At 46.8% G+C, this 17328-nt stretch overlaps 2 protein-coding genes across 3 annotated transcripts; one reads left to right on the forward strand and one right to left on the reverse strand.

Moving 5' to 3' along the window:
* Positions 1–3539: 3539 nt before the first annotated feature.
* On the forward strand, positions 3540–8036 carry LOC136553261 (putative ubiquitin-conjugating enzyme E2 38). Of its 2 annotated transcripts, XM_066544645.1 has the most exons (8): positions 3540–3746; positions 4557–4647; positions 5235–5261; positions 5906–6141; positions 6222–6285; positions 6762–6901; positions 6992–7303; positions 7418–8036. In XM_066544645.1, the coding sequence occupies exons 2-8, from the start codon at positions 4587–4589 to the stop codon at positions 7688–7690; spliced, it is 1113 nt and encodes a 370-aa protein (XP_066400742.1). In that variant the 5' UTR covers positions 3540–3746; positions 4557–4586; the 3' UTR covers positions 7691–8036. The 2 variants fall into 2 exon arrangements, with proteins under 2 accessions (XP_066400742.1, XP_066400740.1); XM_066544643.1 differs by lacking the exons at positions 3540–3746; positions 4557–4647; positions 5235–5261 and having other exon boundaries at positions 5285–6141.
* Positions 8037–9917: 1881 nt separating this feature from the next.
* On the reverse strand, positions 9918–13061 carry LOC136553259 (serine/threonine-protein kinase RHS3-like). The gene is made up of 4 exons (XM_066544641.1): positions 12729–13061; positions 11427–12184; positions 10169–11296; positions 9918–10049 (listed from the first exon to the last, which is right to left on the reverse strand). Exons 2-3 carry the CDS (start codon positions 12182–12184, stop codon positions 10438–10440), a joined length of 1617 nt encoding a protein of 538 aa, XP_066400738.1. The 5' UTR covers positions 12729–13061; the 3' UTR covers positions 9918–10049; positions 10169–10437.
* Positions 13062–17328: the final 4267 nt, after the last annotated feature.

The following is a 17328-nucleotide window of genomic DNA, read 5'->3' on the forward strand; positions in this document are numbered from 1 at the left end:
AAGTAGAACCACTATGTGTGCCACCCCTTGTTGGATCTAGACAGCTAGCAGGGCATGTACTCAGCCACCCGCTGCCCCTGGAGGTGGATGCCCGCGCATCCCATCGGCACTGGGATCTCCCTGCCTCTGTCCTTCTTCTTAAGTAGGGAGATAGAAAAGAAGTACCTCCATAGTTCAAAGTGGGGTTCGATCCCTAGGTATCCCTCACACAACGTGATAGGTCGCGATGTGCTAGATCCCATTGGGGTTCAGATGTTGTAGCTCAATCTGGTAGTGGTGCAGCAGTCCCTGGAAGAATGGATGGGGAGGAATTACAACTCCACACTTATGGAAGGACGCGAAGGACATGACGTAGCCATCGGGCGGTGCCAGCACATCCTCGTGACTGGGCACGAGCCACTCCGTCGCATCGGTCCTCCTGTGGAGAAGACCGCGCTTGACAAGGCCCTCCATGTGTGCGTGGGTGATGTCGGAGCGGTACCATGACTCCATGGAAAAGCAAAGATGGAGGAGCAAGGACTTTTTGGCGGTGGCGGAGAAGCGAAGGCTATAGATCTAGGGCGCTGGCGGTGGATTAGCAAGGGCAGCAGATCCGAACGACGACGATGGAAAGACGGAGAAGGCAAAGTTGTGGTTTAGCATGCCGAAATGTGAAGGGGGAGGCCGCTATTTATAAGGCGGGGTGAGGCGAGAGGCGAACCATCCACCTAGATTTGTGCGCTCGCTGTGCCGCGGCACATCGCCTCTCTAAGAAACGTGCGCATGCCACCTCTAGCTGCTCCCTCGAAGAACGCACTGGATGACAGTTCGTCCCATTCGGTGGGCTGAGAATCACCACAGGTAAGGTGGGATACGGAGCTAAAAACGCTCCCATGGCCCATTTAGGCCTAGGAGTTTGAAGGTTGGCCCACCGACAAGTTCACAACCGCTCCAGGGTGCCTTTAGAGTGAGGGGTGGAAAAGGATGAGCCCACTAGCGGCTAGTACCCGAGCGCATGAGCACCGCGGGGATTCCGATCCATGTTCGAGTCTTGGTCAATTTCCAGTCCATGGTTTTTTCTTGAAGAAAGGCAACGACCCTTTGGGACCAGTCGAACGGACCTAAGAACTATATGGATTGGCCGCCAAGAATTTGGAGTTGGTCAGTAGCTGACCCATGCCGGACCACCGTGAACGGGAAGCCGGGGCCCCACTTAGACTAGCCCGTTAATAACTCACCGAGCACCATAATTCGTCCATCGAGGAAAACATGGCACGGCTCAGCCCCTCCATTTTATCGAAAAACGCTTGAGCGAGGACGATCACAAGATGAGCTGACCCCTCGATCGGACCCTTGCTACGCGTGGGGGCTCGAGGGAAGTTGGACTCGCAAGAAGACCGAATACGCGGTCACAGGACGATGGCGGATTGATTAGATCCTAGGAAGGGATTGAAATCAAGAGAAATCTTTTTCGTACCCGAATCCTGTAGCTACATGTTCCTAAGGAGTCTGATCGTGATGGAAGGGAATCGCAACCCCACCAAGGCATCCCGCGGGCAGCAGAAGATCGAAGCCCTCAAAGTTCCTCCATCCGAAAAATCCTACGAAGGAGTATCCTACTCCTCCGTATGCTCGGAGGCTACTGTCGGGTATCGATATTAGGGATACCTAAAGAAGGGATCTGAGGACCACGGACGACGACTTGCCTAGATAATCAAGGACGTATTTCAGTCTCGACCGACCCTAAGGGCACGGGCTCCGTATCGCTCGACCCCTGGGGCAAGGGCTCCGTATCGCCCGACCCCAAGGGAACAGATGCCGTCTCGCCCGACCCTGAGGGCATAAGCTCCGTCTCACCTGACCCCTAGGGCGCGAGCTCCGTACTGCCCGACCCCAAGGGAATGGGAGCCGTCTCGCCCGACCTTGAGGGCACGAGCTCCGTCTCGCCCGACCCTTAGGGCGCGGGCTCCGTACCGCTTGACCCTAAGGGAACGAGAGCAGTCTAGCCTGACCCTAAGGGCACGGGCTCCGTCTCGCCCGACCCATGGGGCGCGGGCTCCGTCTCATTCGACGGGGACCCATACCGCCTCTAACCACTACGGGTCAGAAGGTACCCCGGGGTCAAACTTCTGACACCGGGTAGGAACCAGGCACGTCTCGACGTGACCCATTGCCACGTCAGGCCATGCCCGGGGTTCACATCGCCAACATTGATAGGTGCGTGGTCGCTGTGCTGCCTACTCTCCGTACGACCACTGACGGGCGCGTTGGTTCACTACGCCGTCCGTCGAGGCGGGATGGGACGCCATGACCAGCTGATGACGCTAGGGCATGACACTAGTGGTGAACAGGAGCCCGACGTGGAGCCGTCTCCGTCACCATCTACAGCGTCGACGGGACCCGCATGAAGGAGAAGAAGGACCTGACGGCCCTGGAGGCCTTCTTCTCCCTCACCTTTCTTCTTCTTTCTCTCTCTAACCTACGCCTTCCCCTTCACCTATAAAAGGGGAAGCAGAACGCCCCACAGAGAGAGGGAAAACGAGCACACAGCTGAACAAACTCTCAGCACTCTTCAATCCTTCCAACAGAGACTTGGGACATTCTCCACCTTTCGTCCGTTTGTAACCTCTACTACAAACTAAGTGCCGGTAACACAAGCAGCAGCAGACTGGACGTAGGAACGTTCCGCCCGAGACGTAGGAACGTTCCGCCCGAACCAGTATAAATCCTTGTATCATCCGAGCACACCATCCGAGCCAGACGCAGATACAAACTTATTAGTCGGTGATCCAAAACACCGACGCTTAGCGCATCCTGTCTTGGTCGAGCCTTTCTCCGTGCGGCGGGGTACCAACAGGTGATAGTCTTGTCTTTCAGATTAAGTGTTATCAGTGTGTTTAAATCTTTTTAATTTTTTTTATTATAAGGTTATGTGTATCCTGGTGATGTAGAGATCAAAATTGTTTAAAGGTCTTCGTATCGGCTTGATGTAACAATCTTGAAACTAATAAAACTTGTTTAGAAAAAAATGCTTATAATTAAACTATATAAATAATATAAATGTTGATACTTTGGGAATGCATGTCTGACTCTGACTCCTCGATTGGAAAGCGATACTCAATTCCGCGGGTAATTCAATTTAATTTAACCTTTACCCCGTGTATTTTTAGGTAGGAAAGGATAGGAGGATCCCGGGAAATTGAGTGTCATCATCAACCCAACGGAAGGATTAGGAAAGAGGCGGGCGACATGGGAAAAAAGAGATTGGGAATTTGGGATGTGAGGATCGCAGGATTCGGTACCGGCGCGGCGCCCTTGACATGAGCACCAATTTCAGGAAGGGCCAGGCGGGCGCCCTGTCCCTGGGGCTGTGTGCGCGCCTCTCCCTCGACACACACACACACACACACACACACACACACACACACACGGGCCAGGCGGGCGCCCTGTCCCTGGGGCTGTGTGTGTGCGCCTCTCCCTCGACACACACACACACACACACACACACACACACACACACACACACACACACACACACCTCTCCTCTGGACCCTGGTTTCCGCGGCGCGCCCAGGGCGTCCTGCTTCTGCCCTGTCTTTACGCTTTGCCGTCCTGGCACGCAAGGTGTCCCGTCCAGTCCAAACATGAGTCGCTGGCCAGAGTTCCCTTCCCAGACAGCTCCTTTCCCTTCCCCCTTCTCGCCTACTACCAAAACCCTCTTCTTCTTCTTCTTCTTCTTCCTCGGCATAGCGGCCTCCCTGCCAAAGGTGCGGCGCTTCTTCTTGATCGCCGGTTTCCTGGGCTTCTCTCTTTTTTTTTTCTTTTTCCTCCGCCGCCGGGGGTTGTGGTTGTGGTTTCCGTATCCTCATCCTCATGGCGTGATAGAAGGTTGCTTCGTTTCTTTGATTGGCCATGGACGTACGTCTTTCGCTTTCTCGGTGGGGGAAGCGGAGGGGGTTGCTGATCGTGATGCGCTGCTGCTCCAGTGCTCCTGCTGCTCGACGCTGACGGCTCAAGTTTATCCCTCCGGCCTCCGGGGTCTCGCTCTCTGGATTTTTCCTACTTTTTTTTCTTTCTTTCTTTTTGTCTCTTCTTGAATTGAAAAACTTGGCCTTGCGGTGTCTCGCCTCCACTGGTCACTGGACCGAGAGCGAGTCGAGAGAGACCGACCGACCTGGCGTCACGCACGCACCGCACTGATTGGGCTCCAAGCTCGGTCGCTGCCAACTGGGGGCCTCACCGTCACCAGTTCCTCGAAAACAACACGCTACTTACTGGAAAGTAAAGGGTGATACTTGCCGCGTTGGGATTCTCCAACTCCAACTCCAACCAAGACGATCGATTTCATCCCACTACGCTTTTTCTTTTCCTTTTTTATATATATATTTTGGTTCGGTTCTTGGTCACCTGTTCTTACTACTTGGCCAGGAAATTAGATGATCAGATGCTTCTGTTTGTTTGTGCATCTCTTGTTTGCGCCTGCGATCTTGGCCTTTGTGGGTGTGGTTTCATCAGCAATCGGAAAGAGGAGCCTTTCTTGTTGGTAGTTACAACCGGTGGCGTCTCTTGTTGTCCAGGTGCGCTTTGTGTGAGGATCCAGAGGAAGGATGGCTCTCAAGAAGTTGCTGCAGCTCTTTTGTGTCGGGAAGAAGGATTCCAAGAAGAAAGGTGCTGCAGCTCACCCTGGTTTTCAGAATTCAGAACAACTATTCTCATTCGTCTTCTTGAATTTCCAGTTTTTCTCTCTGCCCTGTTTCCTCTATCAGCACTGCTTTGCTCAAATATGGGCACGTTTTTCTCTCTCTTCATGGCGCCATGACACAGCAATCTAATGGTCGGTCCACAAGTTATTATGGGTTGGAATTGTTTAGTTTTGGCTGTCTTGTTTATATTGCTGTACAATCTACACGGTTATAGTTTGAGGACTCAAGTGTGGTGTGTTCCCCACACACCTATAGGAACTAATGAACCATACAGATAAAATTTTAGGAACCCAGCAAATAGGAAATAAGCTTAAAGGTGCTATTTTGATGGACTAGACTAGAAGAACTGTAAAAATTATATTGATGCCCTTAGATGCTTATAACAACCCCAGAATGTGCTTCAGGTGATATCTTGATATAATCTGAGATCTAATCTGCCGATAGCGTTGAATGTGATGATTGGTATATATGCGTGATGAACATATGTGAATCCTATGTTTTCTTCACTTATACTGAATGTTTTTCTAATGAAAGCATAATCTGCTTATGCAGGCAAATCCATCGACCCACTGTGGCGAGGTACCCATGAGTATGAAGCTTAGCATATGTTCTTTCCCCTGATATATATTTTACCTCTTAATTGCATGAGAATGTGACCTAGACACGTTTATTATAAGTGATAGTTTGTTTTGTACTGGTGCAGTCCAGACTCCAGAGGCCAACAAAGCCCAAGACTGGTAAAAGAATAGCTTACTGAATAGGATCTAGGAATTGTGACTACAAAGTTACTTGTTCACTGAGAAATAAAAGCATGCATATAGATGGTGGAAACCTTTTGGAGTTACCTCCTTTGGAGTTACCTATGAGTTGGTTGTGTAAATTCAGCTCAACTGTGTTCGTCATTGCAGGGCTTGATAGTTTTTAAACTATTATTGTATTACTTATATTTAACAAATTACTCCTTAACTTCAGTTTAAGTAAACACCAAAAATTCAAAACTTTGAAAGGGTCGGGTAACTTCTTTTCATTTGGAAGAGTGGCACTTCAGATTTGCAATTTCACATGGACAGTAGTACGGTAGGCCTGACTGAGCTGATGGGTTAAACTTCATTATATACAAATGCTGTCACATATCTCTACTCTAAGCCTGAATTATATATTTGGTGGTATCATAATGCCATTACTCCTTTGTTTAATAATTTGCCTTACATCCTGGATCCCAGCCTCTGCTTCTCGCTCCTCTGTGAGTGTCACTGCAAACAAGACTCATTTGGATCCCTGTTCAAGTGGGACTGGCACTGTATGTGTGCAAAACCATGAACCTGAATGCTCAAGTATGGTTTCCTCATGGGCAAGGACAGAGCCTGGAACTGAGAATACTGATCATATGTCCTTTAGTCAATTTGATGTTGTCCAAGATTTCTCGGATCACCACTATGCAAAGACTTCAGCAGGAAAGGTATGCTGTCATTTTGTGAACCCTTTTTTCTGATATATTAGATCCAACCACAATTTTCCCACCTCATAATGTGTGACCAGGTCACCAAAGATTGGGTGAAGGCAATCCAAAGTGAATGGAATCTTCTACAGAAAAACCTACCTGGTCAGTTTATGCTGGTTACGTTTTGTCAATTTTTTGTTTCCTGTTTTTGCCAAACTACCACAAACTCTAGTTACAGAGAATTCAAAGGAGACACCATGGTGCCTACACAATCATAACCTTATATCATTTTGTTGGCAATTCTTTTCCATAGTAATCTTGTCGTGCTAGCAACACATGTTCAGAACTAACTATTTTATATTAGGGAACATTGAGAAATGTAAACAATCTGGATTTGTGAAATCATGTGCACTTATGCCACTAATCACACATGTCATGTCTGTACGATTGACATTGAAGCAAATAATCCTTACTCTTAATTGGAGAATTTACACCTGAAGTGAGCTGATCTTTTGTTGCTGTTAACATGTCATGTCTGTACCATTGGCACTGAAGCAAATAATCCTTATTCTTAATTGGAGAATTTACACCTGAAATCAGCTGATCTTTTGTGGATCAATTTGGTCTCAATTATGCAGAATCTATATATGTTAGAGTTTATGAGGACAGGATTGATCTGCTCAGGGCTGCAATAGTTGGGCCGGCTGGAACTCCATATCATGATGGCTTGTTCTTCTTCGATGTCCGTTTTCCTTCTGAATACCCGAAGTGCCCACCAGTATGTGACCACTTCACACCATCCCGCCTCTTGTATTTATATTTGTATAGCCATCCACATTCTTTTGTAAAATCTACTTGATGTGTGCAGAAAGTTTACTACCACTCGGGTGGACTTCGGCTAAACCCAAACCTGTATGAGAGTGGGAAAGTCTGCCTGAGCCTTCTGAACACCTGGTGGGGCAATGGATGCGAGAAGTGGGGCAAGTCAAATTCCACCATGCTGCAAGTTTTGGTCTCCATCCAGGGCCTTGTGCTGAATGATAAGCCATACTTCAATGAGCCAGGAAACAAAAATTCAGCTCAAACAACAGCTGGTGAAAGGTATTCCTTGGCTTACAATCAGACGGCCTTCGTCAGATCATGCAAGACAATGCTGTATTCACTCCGGAAGCCTCCAAAGGTGAACAAATACTTCACATCTCTTGATATAGTAGCTGTCCAGGATATTGAAAACTGAATGTATCCATGTACACTCCACATTCCACTGTTCTTACATGCCTCTCTTTCCCCGCAGCATTTTGAGACCCTTGTAATGTGCCACTTCCACGAGCATGAGCGTGCCATCCTCGACGCCTGCAGCGCTTACATGTCCGGGACAATCGTTGGGTCATCTGTTGGGAGCAACCTCAAATATACCCGTGACAAGTGCTTTGCAGATTTCCACAAGTCGCTGACGCTCTACACTGAACATCTCAGGACTGAGTTTGCTGCAAACAGAAGACGCGTGCTGGAGCTGGAGAGAGAGGCGTCAGCTGTGCAAGTGCAGGAGATCGTGCCTAGCAGCTAGAGTTCTTTTGTCAAAACAAACATTGCTAACTGGCAAGTGAAATGGTGGTTAGGTTGTTGAAGGAAGCGCCCTACGGTGTCGAGAAAAGGCCTTTATATCTTGCACAAGAGTTGCTCTCTCGTCGTCAGATATTAGCTAGCTAGCTATTTCTGGTGATGGCACATACGGTTCATTACTAGTAGATGTTAGCCTCATTCTGTATCGGATCTACTTCATTCATGTGACTTGAATAACCTGATTCATGGCAATTGTACCTATCCCTGTATCGAGATGGCCTAATTCCTGACCATGTGGCTGGTGCCTGATACATTAATACACATGATGACATGTTCAGTTTTCAGATAAATCCGGCCGGGTGACAATATAAAAACGAAAACAAAAGAAAATGAGAGAAGACAGAAATTGGCACGAAAAAAAATCGCTCTTTCAATAGAATCTTCTGAAATGCAGGTGAATTGGGCAAAAAGTATCATCAGGCATGTGGATTGGGTGGCCATAACAGGAAAAATCTCATTCTCCACGCCACCCACCTGTCCCGATTCCTCATCTCCTCCCACCCGGTGTTTCATGTAGATGGTAATTTGTTTTCTTGCATCTCATTGCTTGGAGAACATTTTGCATTAGACTATCTATGAATATGCTCCAATTCACTTGTTCTATTTTTAGGACATATAGGCTAGGAAACAGTCAAACAGGGGTGGTGCAATTTTGGAGCATGAACAAGTTGCGGCAAGAGATAGGTTTTGGTCTTTTGGATCAGATGACTGCTGTGTTAGTGTAATATACTAATATGACATGTTGTAGTCTCTTCGGCTAAGGCCTGGTTTAGTTCCCAAAAATTTTCACCCTAAACTATCACATCGAATCTTGCGGCACATGCATGGAGTATTAAATATAGACGAAAAAAAACTAATTGCACAGTTTGGTTGAAAATCGCGAGACGAATGTTTTAAGACTAATTAGTCCATGATTAGCCATAAGTGCCACAGTACTAACATGCGCTAATGATGGATTAATTAGGCTTAATAAATTCGTCTCGCAGTTTTCAGGCGAGCTATGTAATTAGTTTTTTTTTATTAGTATCCGAAAACCCCTTTCGACATCCCCGAAACATCCGATGTGACATCCAAAAATTTTCATTTCTGTATTCCTGGTAACAGTACAAACAACCAGTTTTCTCATAGCTTGGTACAGTTTGGTAATGCTGTATTAATGGTAACAGTACAAATGACCAGTACAAGTGACTATCATCGTCAATAAGTATCAATAGCTACAAGAAGAGTAAGGATATGTCCAAGGAATATATTCTTTCGATAAGCTACTATGTCCCTCGTAGCTCAATTTTGCTCCAGATCAAACAATATCAAGCTGTACAAAGAACTAAACATCCACAATCCTAAAGCAGGGATCATCTCGTCAAAGTTCACTGCCCCATCTTTCCCATTCAAAGCATGCCATTAATACAAAGAACTAAACATCTACAATCATAAAGCAGGGATCATCTCGTCAAGGTTCACTGCCCCATCTGGCCATCTTTCCCATTCAAAGCATGCCCTTAATAATTGAACAAATTTGGGAGACAGCACACTGATCAATTATATCACCAAACAGGGTAAGCCCTTTAATAAGCTAGCTGTGAAAGTGTGAGTGAGTGCATGTGTATGACTACAGTTTCTTTCTGATGAGTCTGTCCTCTCTTATGAAAGTAATTGCTGATTAGGTATACGCATGGCTGATTAGTGGGTAAAAGAAAAACCTATCGTATAACAGCATCAAGTTCCTCAGGCGATGGACCAGTGATGGACTTGTAAAACTGGAGTGACGAGAGCCATAGCAAACTCATCAATTGGCAATAAAGCTATAAATTGAACTATGTCATGCATATGGAAACTTTTAGAGTTGTTCTTAAATGACACGCCTTGCCTACATGGGAAATGCACTAAAAAATGGAGCGATGTGTCAGTGGGGTGGGGCCAGGTGCTTTGCAGAGACTCCAAACAGTCATTTCTGAATATCATCCTTTGATTAGCTCACAAAAGATAATTCCTAAACCCCCTCTTTACATCGAGGAAATTGTAAGATTGAACTTGCATTGCCAAGAAATGGAAGTGCTGCAGACGGATCCCCTTCAAAAGCAGCAGTCAGGTTGTGTTGATCAACAAAAGGGAGGAGGTGGTAATACCTGGCAATGGCGATGATGAAGTTGCAGAATCATCCTGGACGGCAACCTGGCTCTTGAGTCTTGAGGTGGTTGGTGATGGGCTTGGACAGCATCCGCTGTGCCAGGGTCTCCAGCTTCACCACCAGTAGCACCATTCATGACAGCTCCAGGAGCCCATGCCCTTTTTTCGGTACCCTTCTACTCCCAAGGTCAGTACAAAAAGAATAAAAAAAAAAGAAAAAGATAGGGAAAAAAACATGGGCTACGATAAATTTAGGATAACTCTTCTTACTGCTCACAAGAGAATATTTACCTACCAAAAAAACATGATAGACATGTCTATCCATCCGTTCAGGAAGAAATACTAGAATTTCAAACTCCATCATCCATTATCAGCAATAGCAATCTCCTTCTGTACAAGGTTATCTCAATTATTATACTACCAGGATTCCAAGAAACATGCATGGCAAGGAACATTACAAAGCGAAGAGGAACAAGACTACAGGAGCACTAAACATTACCAACATCTGTATCTATGGTGTTCAGTCCTAGCACTAGCAGGACCCACAATTGACCGGGTACAGACCTAAAAATACTCAACAAAATTGCCTGTCTTTGGTTTAGCTGCAGCAGCACCAGAAGGTAATCTACTCGGAGCATTCGCAACTGCAATCTCTGCCGCCTTCTTCTCCTTAGATCTAAACTGCCCGAAGTCTACAGGGTCAGGGACAGAAGGTGGGTGAGCACCCCTCACAAGTGCCCAGTTCACCCCATCAAAGAATAGGTGCTGCTTGATCTCAGTGGCACCCCTCTTGGTTGCGATTCTCTTCTGAGGGTCCTTCACCAGAAGCCCACGGATGAGGTCACGGGCGACATTGCTCACAGGTGGGGTGTCAGGAAACCGCAGTGGCTGGTCCACCACATTGCACAGTGTGGCACGGTTGCTATTCCCCTTGAACGGTGTCATGCCATGGAGCAGCTCATACAAGAAGATGCCGAAGGTCCACCAATCCACCGCGCTTCCATGTCCCTCTCCTCTGATGATCTCTGGTGCAAGGTACTCGTGTGTTCCGACAAATGACATCGACCGCGCATCTGTCGGCTCAGCATTGAACTCCAGGAGCGATCCGTTGATGCTGAAGTCTGATTTGGTCTTGCGGTTCTTCTTGGGGAGTATGCGCGGGAAAAACGCTGATGACTGTATGCAGCCTTGGTTGACACCCTCAGCAGGGACTACGCCTTTCTCAACGCCATTGGCACCAGCATTGATTGATGAGGATTTGACTAGCATCGGGCTGACTGAACACCTCAGAGACAGGTCAAAGTCAGACAGCATGATGTGTCCCCCATCTCTGACCAGGACATTTTCTGGTTTCAGGTCTCTGTAGACAATGCCTAGCATGTGGAGGTACTCAAGCGCAAGCAACACCTCAGAGGCATAAAATCTGTCAACAATCAGAGAAAATATAATTCTGATAAGCAAATGTTACGTGCAGATGTGCAAGAATAGAATTATACAGAGAATCGTCAAAGGTAAACAAACAAAGAATACTTGGTAATCTGAGATGAACGAACCTGGCTGCTTGCTCATTGAAATGCCTGTTAGGTTGCTTCTGCCGAAGCGAATGCAGGTTGCCACCGCAGCAGTACTCCATGACAAGGCAGTAAAACTTTTCGGTTTCAAAATGAGTGTACAGGGTGGGTAGAAAGGGGTGATCAAGAAGGCCAAGTATCTGTCTCTCCGTTTCTGCACGGATCATCTTGTTCCTACTGATGAGCGCCTCCTTGTCCATCACCTTCATGGCAAAGAAGGTGTCTGTCCCCCTGAGCTCCACGAGGTAAACACTGCCAATGTCTCCATAGCCAAGGCGCTTCAGAAGCCTAAAGTGGACTAGGCTGAGAGGGGAGCCCCTGCCGCTGGCCAACTGGATGGCCTCCCACCTGCGATCGCTCCCAGTATGCCGCTTGATATGACCACTACCGGAGCTATCCACGTTATCACTACTAGTAGAAGCATCAAAGGTGCCCTGAGGAATGGTCTTGTCACCTCTGGCTGCTGCTTCCGCCGGCATGGCACCTGTTCCAGATACCACCGCCGGATTCGGGATCGCTTTGTCGGCTGGATCATCAGACTTGTCGCGGCGCGATCTCTTATCAGAAGGGATGACATGCGACTGCACTGCTGGTTCGGAGCCAGCGGACGGATCAACTGAGAGGCCAGACTGATTCTGCCCCAGGGCGCCATTCGACCGAGTATTCCCGTGGCCCCGGGCATTGGAATCCATCTTGTCATTTGCAGTGGACAGCTTGTTGTATGATGACTTGGAGCTCATCTGAAAATTTTCAGGACGTGAAGAGCACATCAGGACAGACAGTAACATAGTATTACATATTAACATATGTGCACTATGAATGGGATGAGTCATCGTAGAAGGAATATGGCATGTTGTGGCAGCATAACAGCATTGGGTTGTTTTGCGCAAGTCAAATAGATCCACGTTTGTTGTTTTTTTATCCGCATGTAGGCTTTGCCAGCCACAACGTGGATGAATCATTCAATCGGTACTGCATTATCCAAAATGCAGTAACAATAATCATTCAATGGGTACTGTATTATCCAAAATGCAGTAATAATAAGGTCAAAGTAGGACGGTCGCTGGAAAAAAAAAATGTTGCATCAGGTAGAGAGGCATTGATTGAGCGAACTAGAAGGGTAATTGAGCATCATATGTTGCCCCGGCCGTATTTATTTATTTTGTTTTATTTTATTTACGAGCTAGTACATGGAAGCTAATCCCTCTATTCCCCATTCTCGCACAAAAATACTAGTACATCATCTGGCCGAATGAGGATAAAGAGAGAAGGGGGCGAACCTACCTAAGTCAGCGATCCAATACCGAGGAGGGGGTGCCAGCGGCGGCGTGGGCTTCAAACGGCGGGAGGGCAGACAATTCGATGATGAAGAAGGAGAAGGCGCGGCCCCATGGGAATGGGATCGACGGGGAGCGGTGCCGTGGTGGCGGCGGGAGGCCTTCCGCGAGTGGGAGGGCGAGGAGCGTGGAATGGAGCAGACGAGCGGACGAGGGGTGGTGGGCATGGCTAAATTTAGGAGGGTGGTGGTGGAAGGAGTGGGAGGGGTGTCGGGCGTGCGGTGGCGTTGGTGCCGACGGCGACCGAGGAGGACGACGGTCGACGGCGTTTCCCAGGGGCCGGCAGCAGTGGTGGGCCACCACAACACAAGCATTTACCTAGTCCTCTCGTTCGTCCGGCCCAACAACAAACGCCCAAACATAGCAGCTGCTGTTTCTCAAAAAAAAAAAAAAAGGGGGTGAATTGGATTTTGCCCTTACAATTTTTAGATGTTGGAGATTTGCCCCCTTACAATTCGAGGAATTGGAGATTTGCCCTTCATATTCTTGCCCTCCCTGAGCTTTGCACTTTTCTACGTATGAAGCCTTCTTGGACCCACTTGCAGCACTTGTATTTCTATATTGGACCAAAATGCCCCCTGGACAAGAGGAAAAGGGAGAGGCGAACAGGCTGAAGCCGCATCCATCCATCTCCCGTGCTTTTCCCTTCTCCCTCCTGTGTTCTCTCTCCCTCCCATCTCTCTCACTCCTGTGTTCTTCTCCTTTCTCCCTCAACAAACCCTAGAACCGGAGAGTGGAGGCAGCGGGCGATTGGAAGCCGATGCGCGACGATAGGATCTGTGGCTGCGACGAACCCTAACCACTCGTGCGTGTCCAGTGGTGGCGATGGAGGCGCCCTGATGGAGGGATCGGAGTCGGGCGCGCCGATTTGCCACACTGGTGCGGCAACGATGGAGAACACTGCTCCTAGGTAATCTTTCCTCCTCCTTTCCCTTGTTTAATTGTGGTGACCACAGTTCCCTTGATTTGGTGGAATCGATTAGCTGTGCATGTATACACTTTGATTTGGAGTTTGATTTACTGCATGGTAGGGATGGGATGTTTGTGCTAGAGGTTAAAGTCCAAGGTTTTGCTTCCAAAGATTCTGCTATTAGGAAATGTTACACAAAAGGCCATGTGTTTAAGTGGGATGTGGAGTATGGGTCAATGTCACTGGGCTTACTGTTGAAAAATCTAGCAACTGAATTGAATCTGAGCAGTAACCAGACACCCACTATTTGGTTCTTTGACAAAAGATCGAATGAGGATGCCAGAATAGTTGGTGAGATTCAAATGCTAGATTTGTTTGAAATGTATAAGGAGGAGATGAGCTGTGAGGTTGTGGTAGGTGTATTCGATAGGCCAATTTGTGTGGAAGCTGAATTTGATGCCATGGAGCCTGTATGTGTGGTTCCTCATGATGATGCAAATGTTTAATTAGAGGCAGAGGCAGCTGCCAACATGTCTAAAGAACCCACTAATGCTGCTTCTGATAATCCAGAGGCAGCTGTTGATGTCGAGCTAGATAGAGAACCCGATATATTTGATAATGCTGAGGAATATGTGGGTGTTGATGATGAGGCCATGTATGGGATTATGCCGGTTGCTCCTCAATTTGCAAAGCCAACTGACAATTCTAACACTAATGTTAGGGCTAAGCCAACTTATGCTGAGCCATCTGATCCATTCTTCCATGTTGAGGCAGAGGCAGAGGTGGATGATGCTGACCCTCTCAAGGTCCAAGTACTGCATGATCCAAACAACCCAAAAATAGAGGTGGGGGCGTTATTTCCTGATATAGTTGCATTCAGAAAAGCAATAAGGCACTATGCTGTGAACAAGGGGTTTGAGCTTGCTACTGGGTACAAACCAGATAAGTCAATATTCACAGCTAGGTGTGCTGCTAAGGGATGCCCTTGGAGAATACATGCTTCCACCATTTTTTATAAGAAAACTATATAGGTACATTCTTTGTAGTTGTTGTTTTGTATTTGATAAATGTTCTTGTTTATATTTGCAAAAGCATTACCATGTCTATCTGCCTTTCTGTAGATCAAAAAGCTTCCTTTAGATCACGATTGTCCTACCACCAAGCTTAGAGTAGGGAGAATGGCTTCTCAGGGCTGGTGTGTAGATAGGCTTGGAGATTGGGTAAAGAAGAATCCAACAAAGAGAGCAAAGGAAGCAAAAGAGAAATTGGAGGGTGACTTTGGAATTAAACTAAAGTACTCAAAAGCTTGGTCTGGATTGAAGGTCGCCTTGGATAAAGTTCATGGTACGTATGAAGAGAGCTTCCAACTTCTTTTCAATTAGGCTGCTCAACTAAAACAAAGTTCACCTAGAAGTCATGTAGACATAGAGTTAGAGAAGATTGGTAAAAAAATATAGGTTCAAGAGGGTTTTTGTTGCTTTGAAGCCATGCATTGATGGATTCCTAGCTGGTTGTAGACCTTTCATTGGTGTAGATGCATCTTTTTTGCATAGAAAGTACATTGGATAGTTGGCTACAGCAACAGGTGTTGATGGGCACTAAAAGGATTAAGATGCCCAAGAGGGGAGGTGAATTGGACTAATTCTAAAATTTCTTGCAATAATTAAATCCTACGGTTAGCCCAATTAACCCCTTGTGCCTAGAAAAATGTTTCTTTCAATCTAACGCACAACGGCCTTGCAACCTATGTACCAAACTTACTCTAGCATGGCAATTTTATGAATATAAAGACAAGTATTGAATTGCTCAAAGTAAATAGAGAGAGAGAGGAACGCGATGATATTTTGCCAAGGTATCAGAGAGTCGCCACTCCCCACTAGTCCTCGTTGGAGCACCCACGCAAGGGTGTAGCTCCCCCTTGATCCACGCAAGGATCAAGTGCTCTCTATGGGTTGATTCTTCAACACTCCATCGTGGCGAATCACCCAAAACCGCTCATAACTTGAGTTGGGTCACCCACAAGCTCTGCTGGGTGATCACCAAGCTCCCAATCGTCATCAAGCTATCTAGGTGATGGTGATCACCAAGAGCAACAAGCACGAACTCTCACTTGACCACTCGAAGCCTAATGAGAACGGTGGATGCACACTTTGCTACTCTTGATTCACTAATGAGGCTACTCTCTTGGATTCATGAATCTCAATCACCTCACTAAGACCTTGCTCTTCTTGGCACTCATAAATGTGTTTCTCAGCTGTTGTAATGAGCAAAAGTGACTCCACATATGAGTGGAGCTTCTATTTATAAGGCAGCCTGAAAAATGAACCGTTATGTGCCTCTACGGGGTGACCGGACGCTCCGGTCATGTTGACCAGACGCTCTGGTCAGTTCAACCCGTACACCAGTGTTTAAGTGTTGACCGGACGCTGGCAGGGTCCGATCACCACTAACCGGACGCGTCTGATCGCATTAAACCCTCACTGGATGCTTACTGTACTCGACCGAACGCTGGATCCTTAGGGACCGGTCAGTATTGACCGGACACGTCCGATCACAGATTTCCTTCTCTGGAACATTACTGGAGTCGACCGAACGCTGCCTCTTAGTGTCCGATCACTTGACCACTCCAGCGTCCGGTCGCACCGAACGCAATCACCTTGATCAAATGTACTGACCGGACCCTATGGCTAGCGTCTGGTCACACCAGAGCCAGCGTCCGGTCAGCATTTGACCCTCTATTCACTTCCAACTCTCGAACATATGTGAATGAAGTTTGCTCCATAGGATCATAGGGCTGTTGTGGAGCTACCTAGTGCTAGTTTTAACAAGTGTGCACCACACCTAACTTACTAGACTCATCTAGGTCAAGCTACCTGTCCAGACCCCCCTTAATAGTACGGCCAAAGGAAAAACAAAGTCCTAAACTACTCTAAGTGTCACTCCAACTTCAATCGACACTTAGAACTAGTAATCCTTAACCTTGTCGTCCATCCTTTGAAAACCGAAATGATTTCTATCGTAGGGGCATGGCCACCTTGATTGCCCAATTGATCTCCATTACCATGACCTAACTTAATTGCCTCTACAAAACACATGTTAGTCATAGTAATCTTGTATTGTCATTAATCACTGAAACCCAACAAGGGGCCTAGATGCTTTCAATCTCCCCCTTTTTGGTGATTGATGATAGTACCACCTCGAGTATATAAAAGAGTGAGGTTTTTGTTATGCTTGGTTCATATAAGCTTTTGTTAATAAGAACAAAAGAGTTAAGCAAGCTTATATGGCCCTAGCCAACATAGTGTACTCAAAGGATATGAAATAAGGATGAGTACAAGTAATAAAGCTCATTTGCATCAGAGTATAAATGCGGAAGCAAAGCAAATGAGCACTGCACAAGTGATATGACATATAAAGGAATTCAAAGTAGAGAGCACACATGTCATATATCACAATCACATAGATATCACTATCACATAGATATAATAGTAAACATGGATGCATAATGTATCACACGCATAGAAACTCTAAATGTAATAGATAATAAGCTAATAATAGATAACTAGCTCCCCCTAAGTCTACATACTCGAACCCTCTCCCCCTTTGGCGTCAAACACCAAAACCTAAGGGTCGGTCG

The sequence above is a fragment of the Miscanthus floridulus genome, chromosome 5 (genome assembly GCF_019320115.1).
Source record: "Miscanthus floridulus cultivar M001 chromosome 5, ASM1932011v1, whole genome shotgun sequence".
In the NCBI taxonomy this organism is placed as follows: Eukaryota; Viridiplantae; Streptophyta; class Magnoliopsida; order Poales; family Poaceae; genus Miscanthus; species Miscanthus floridulus.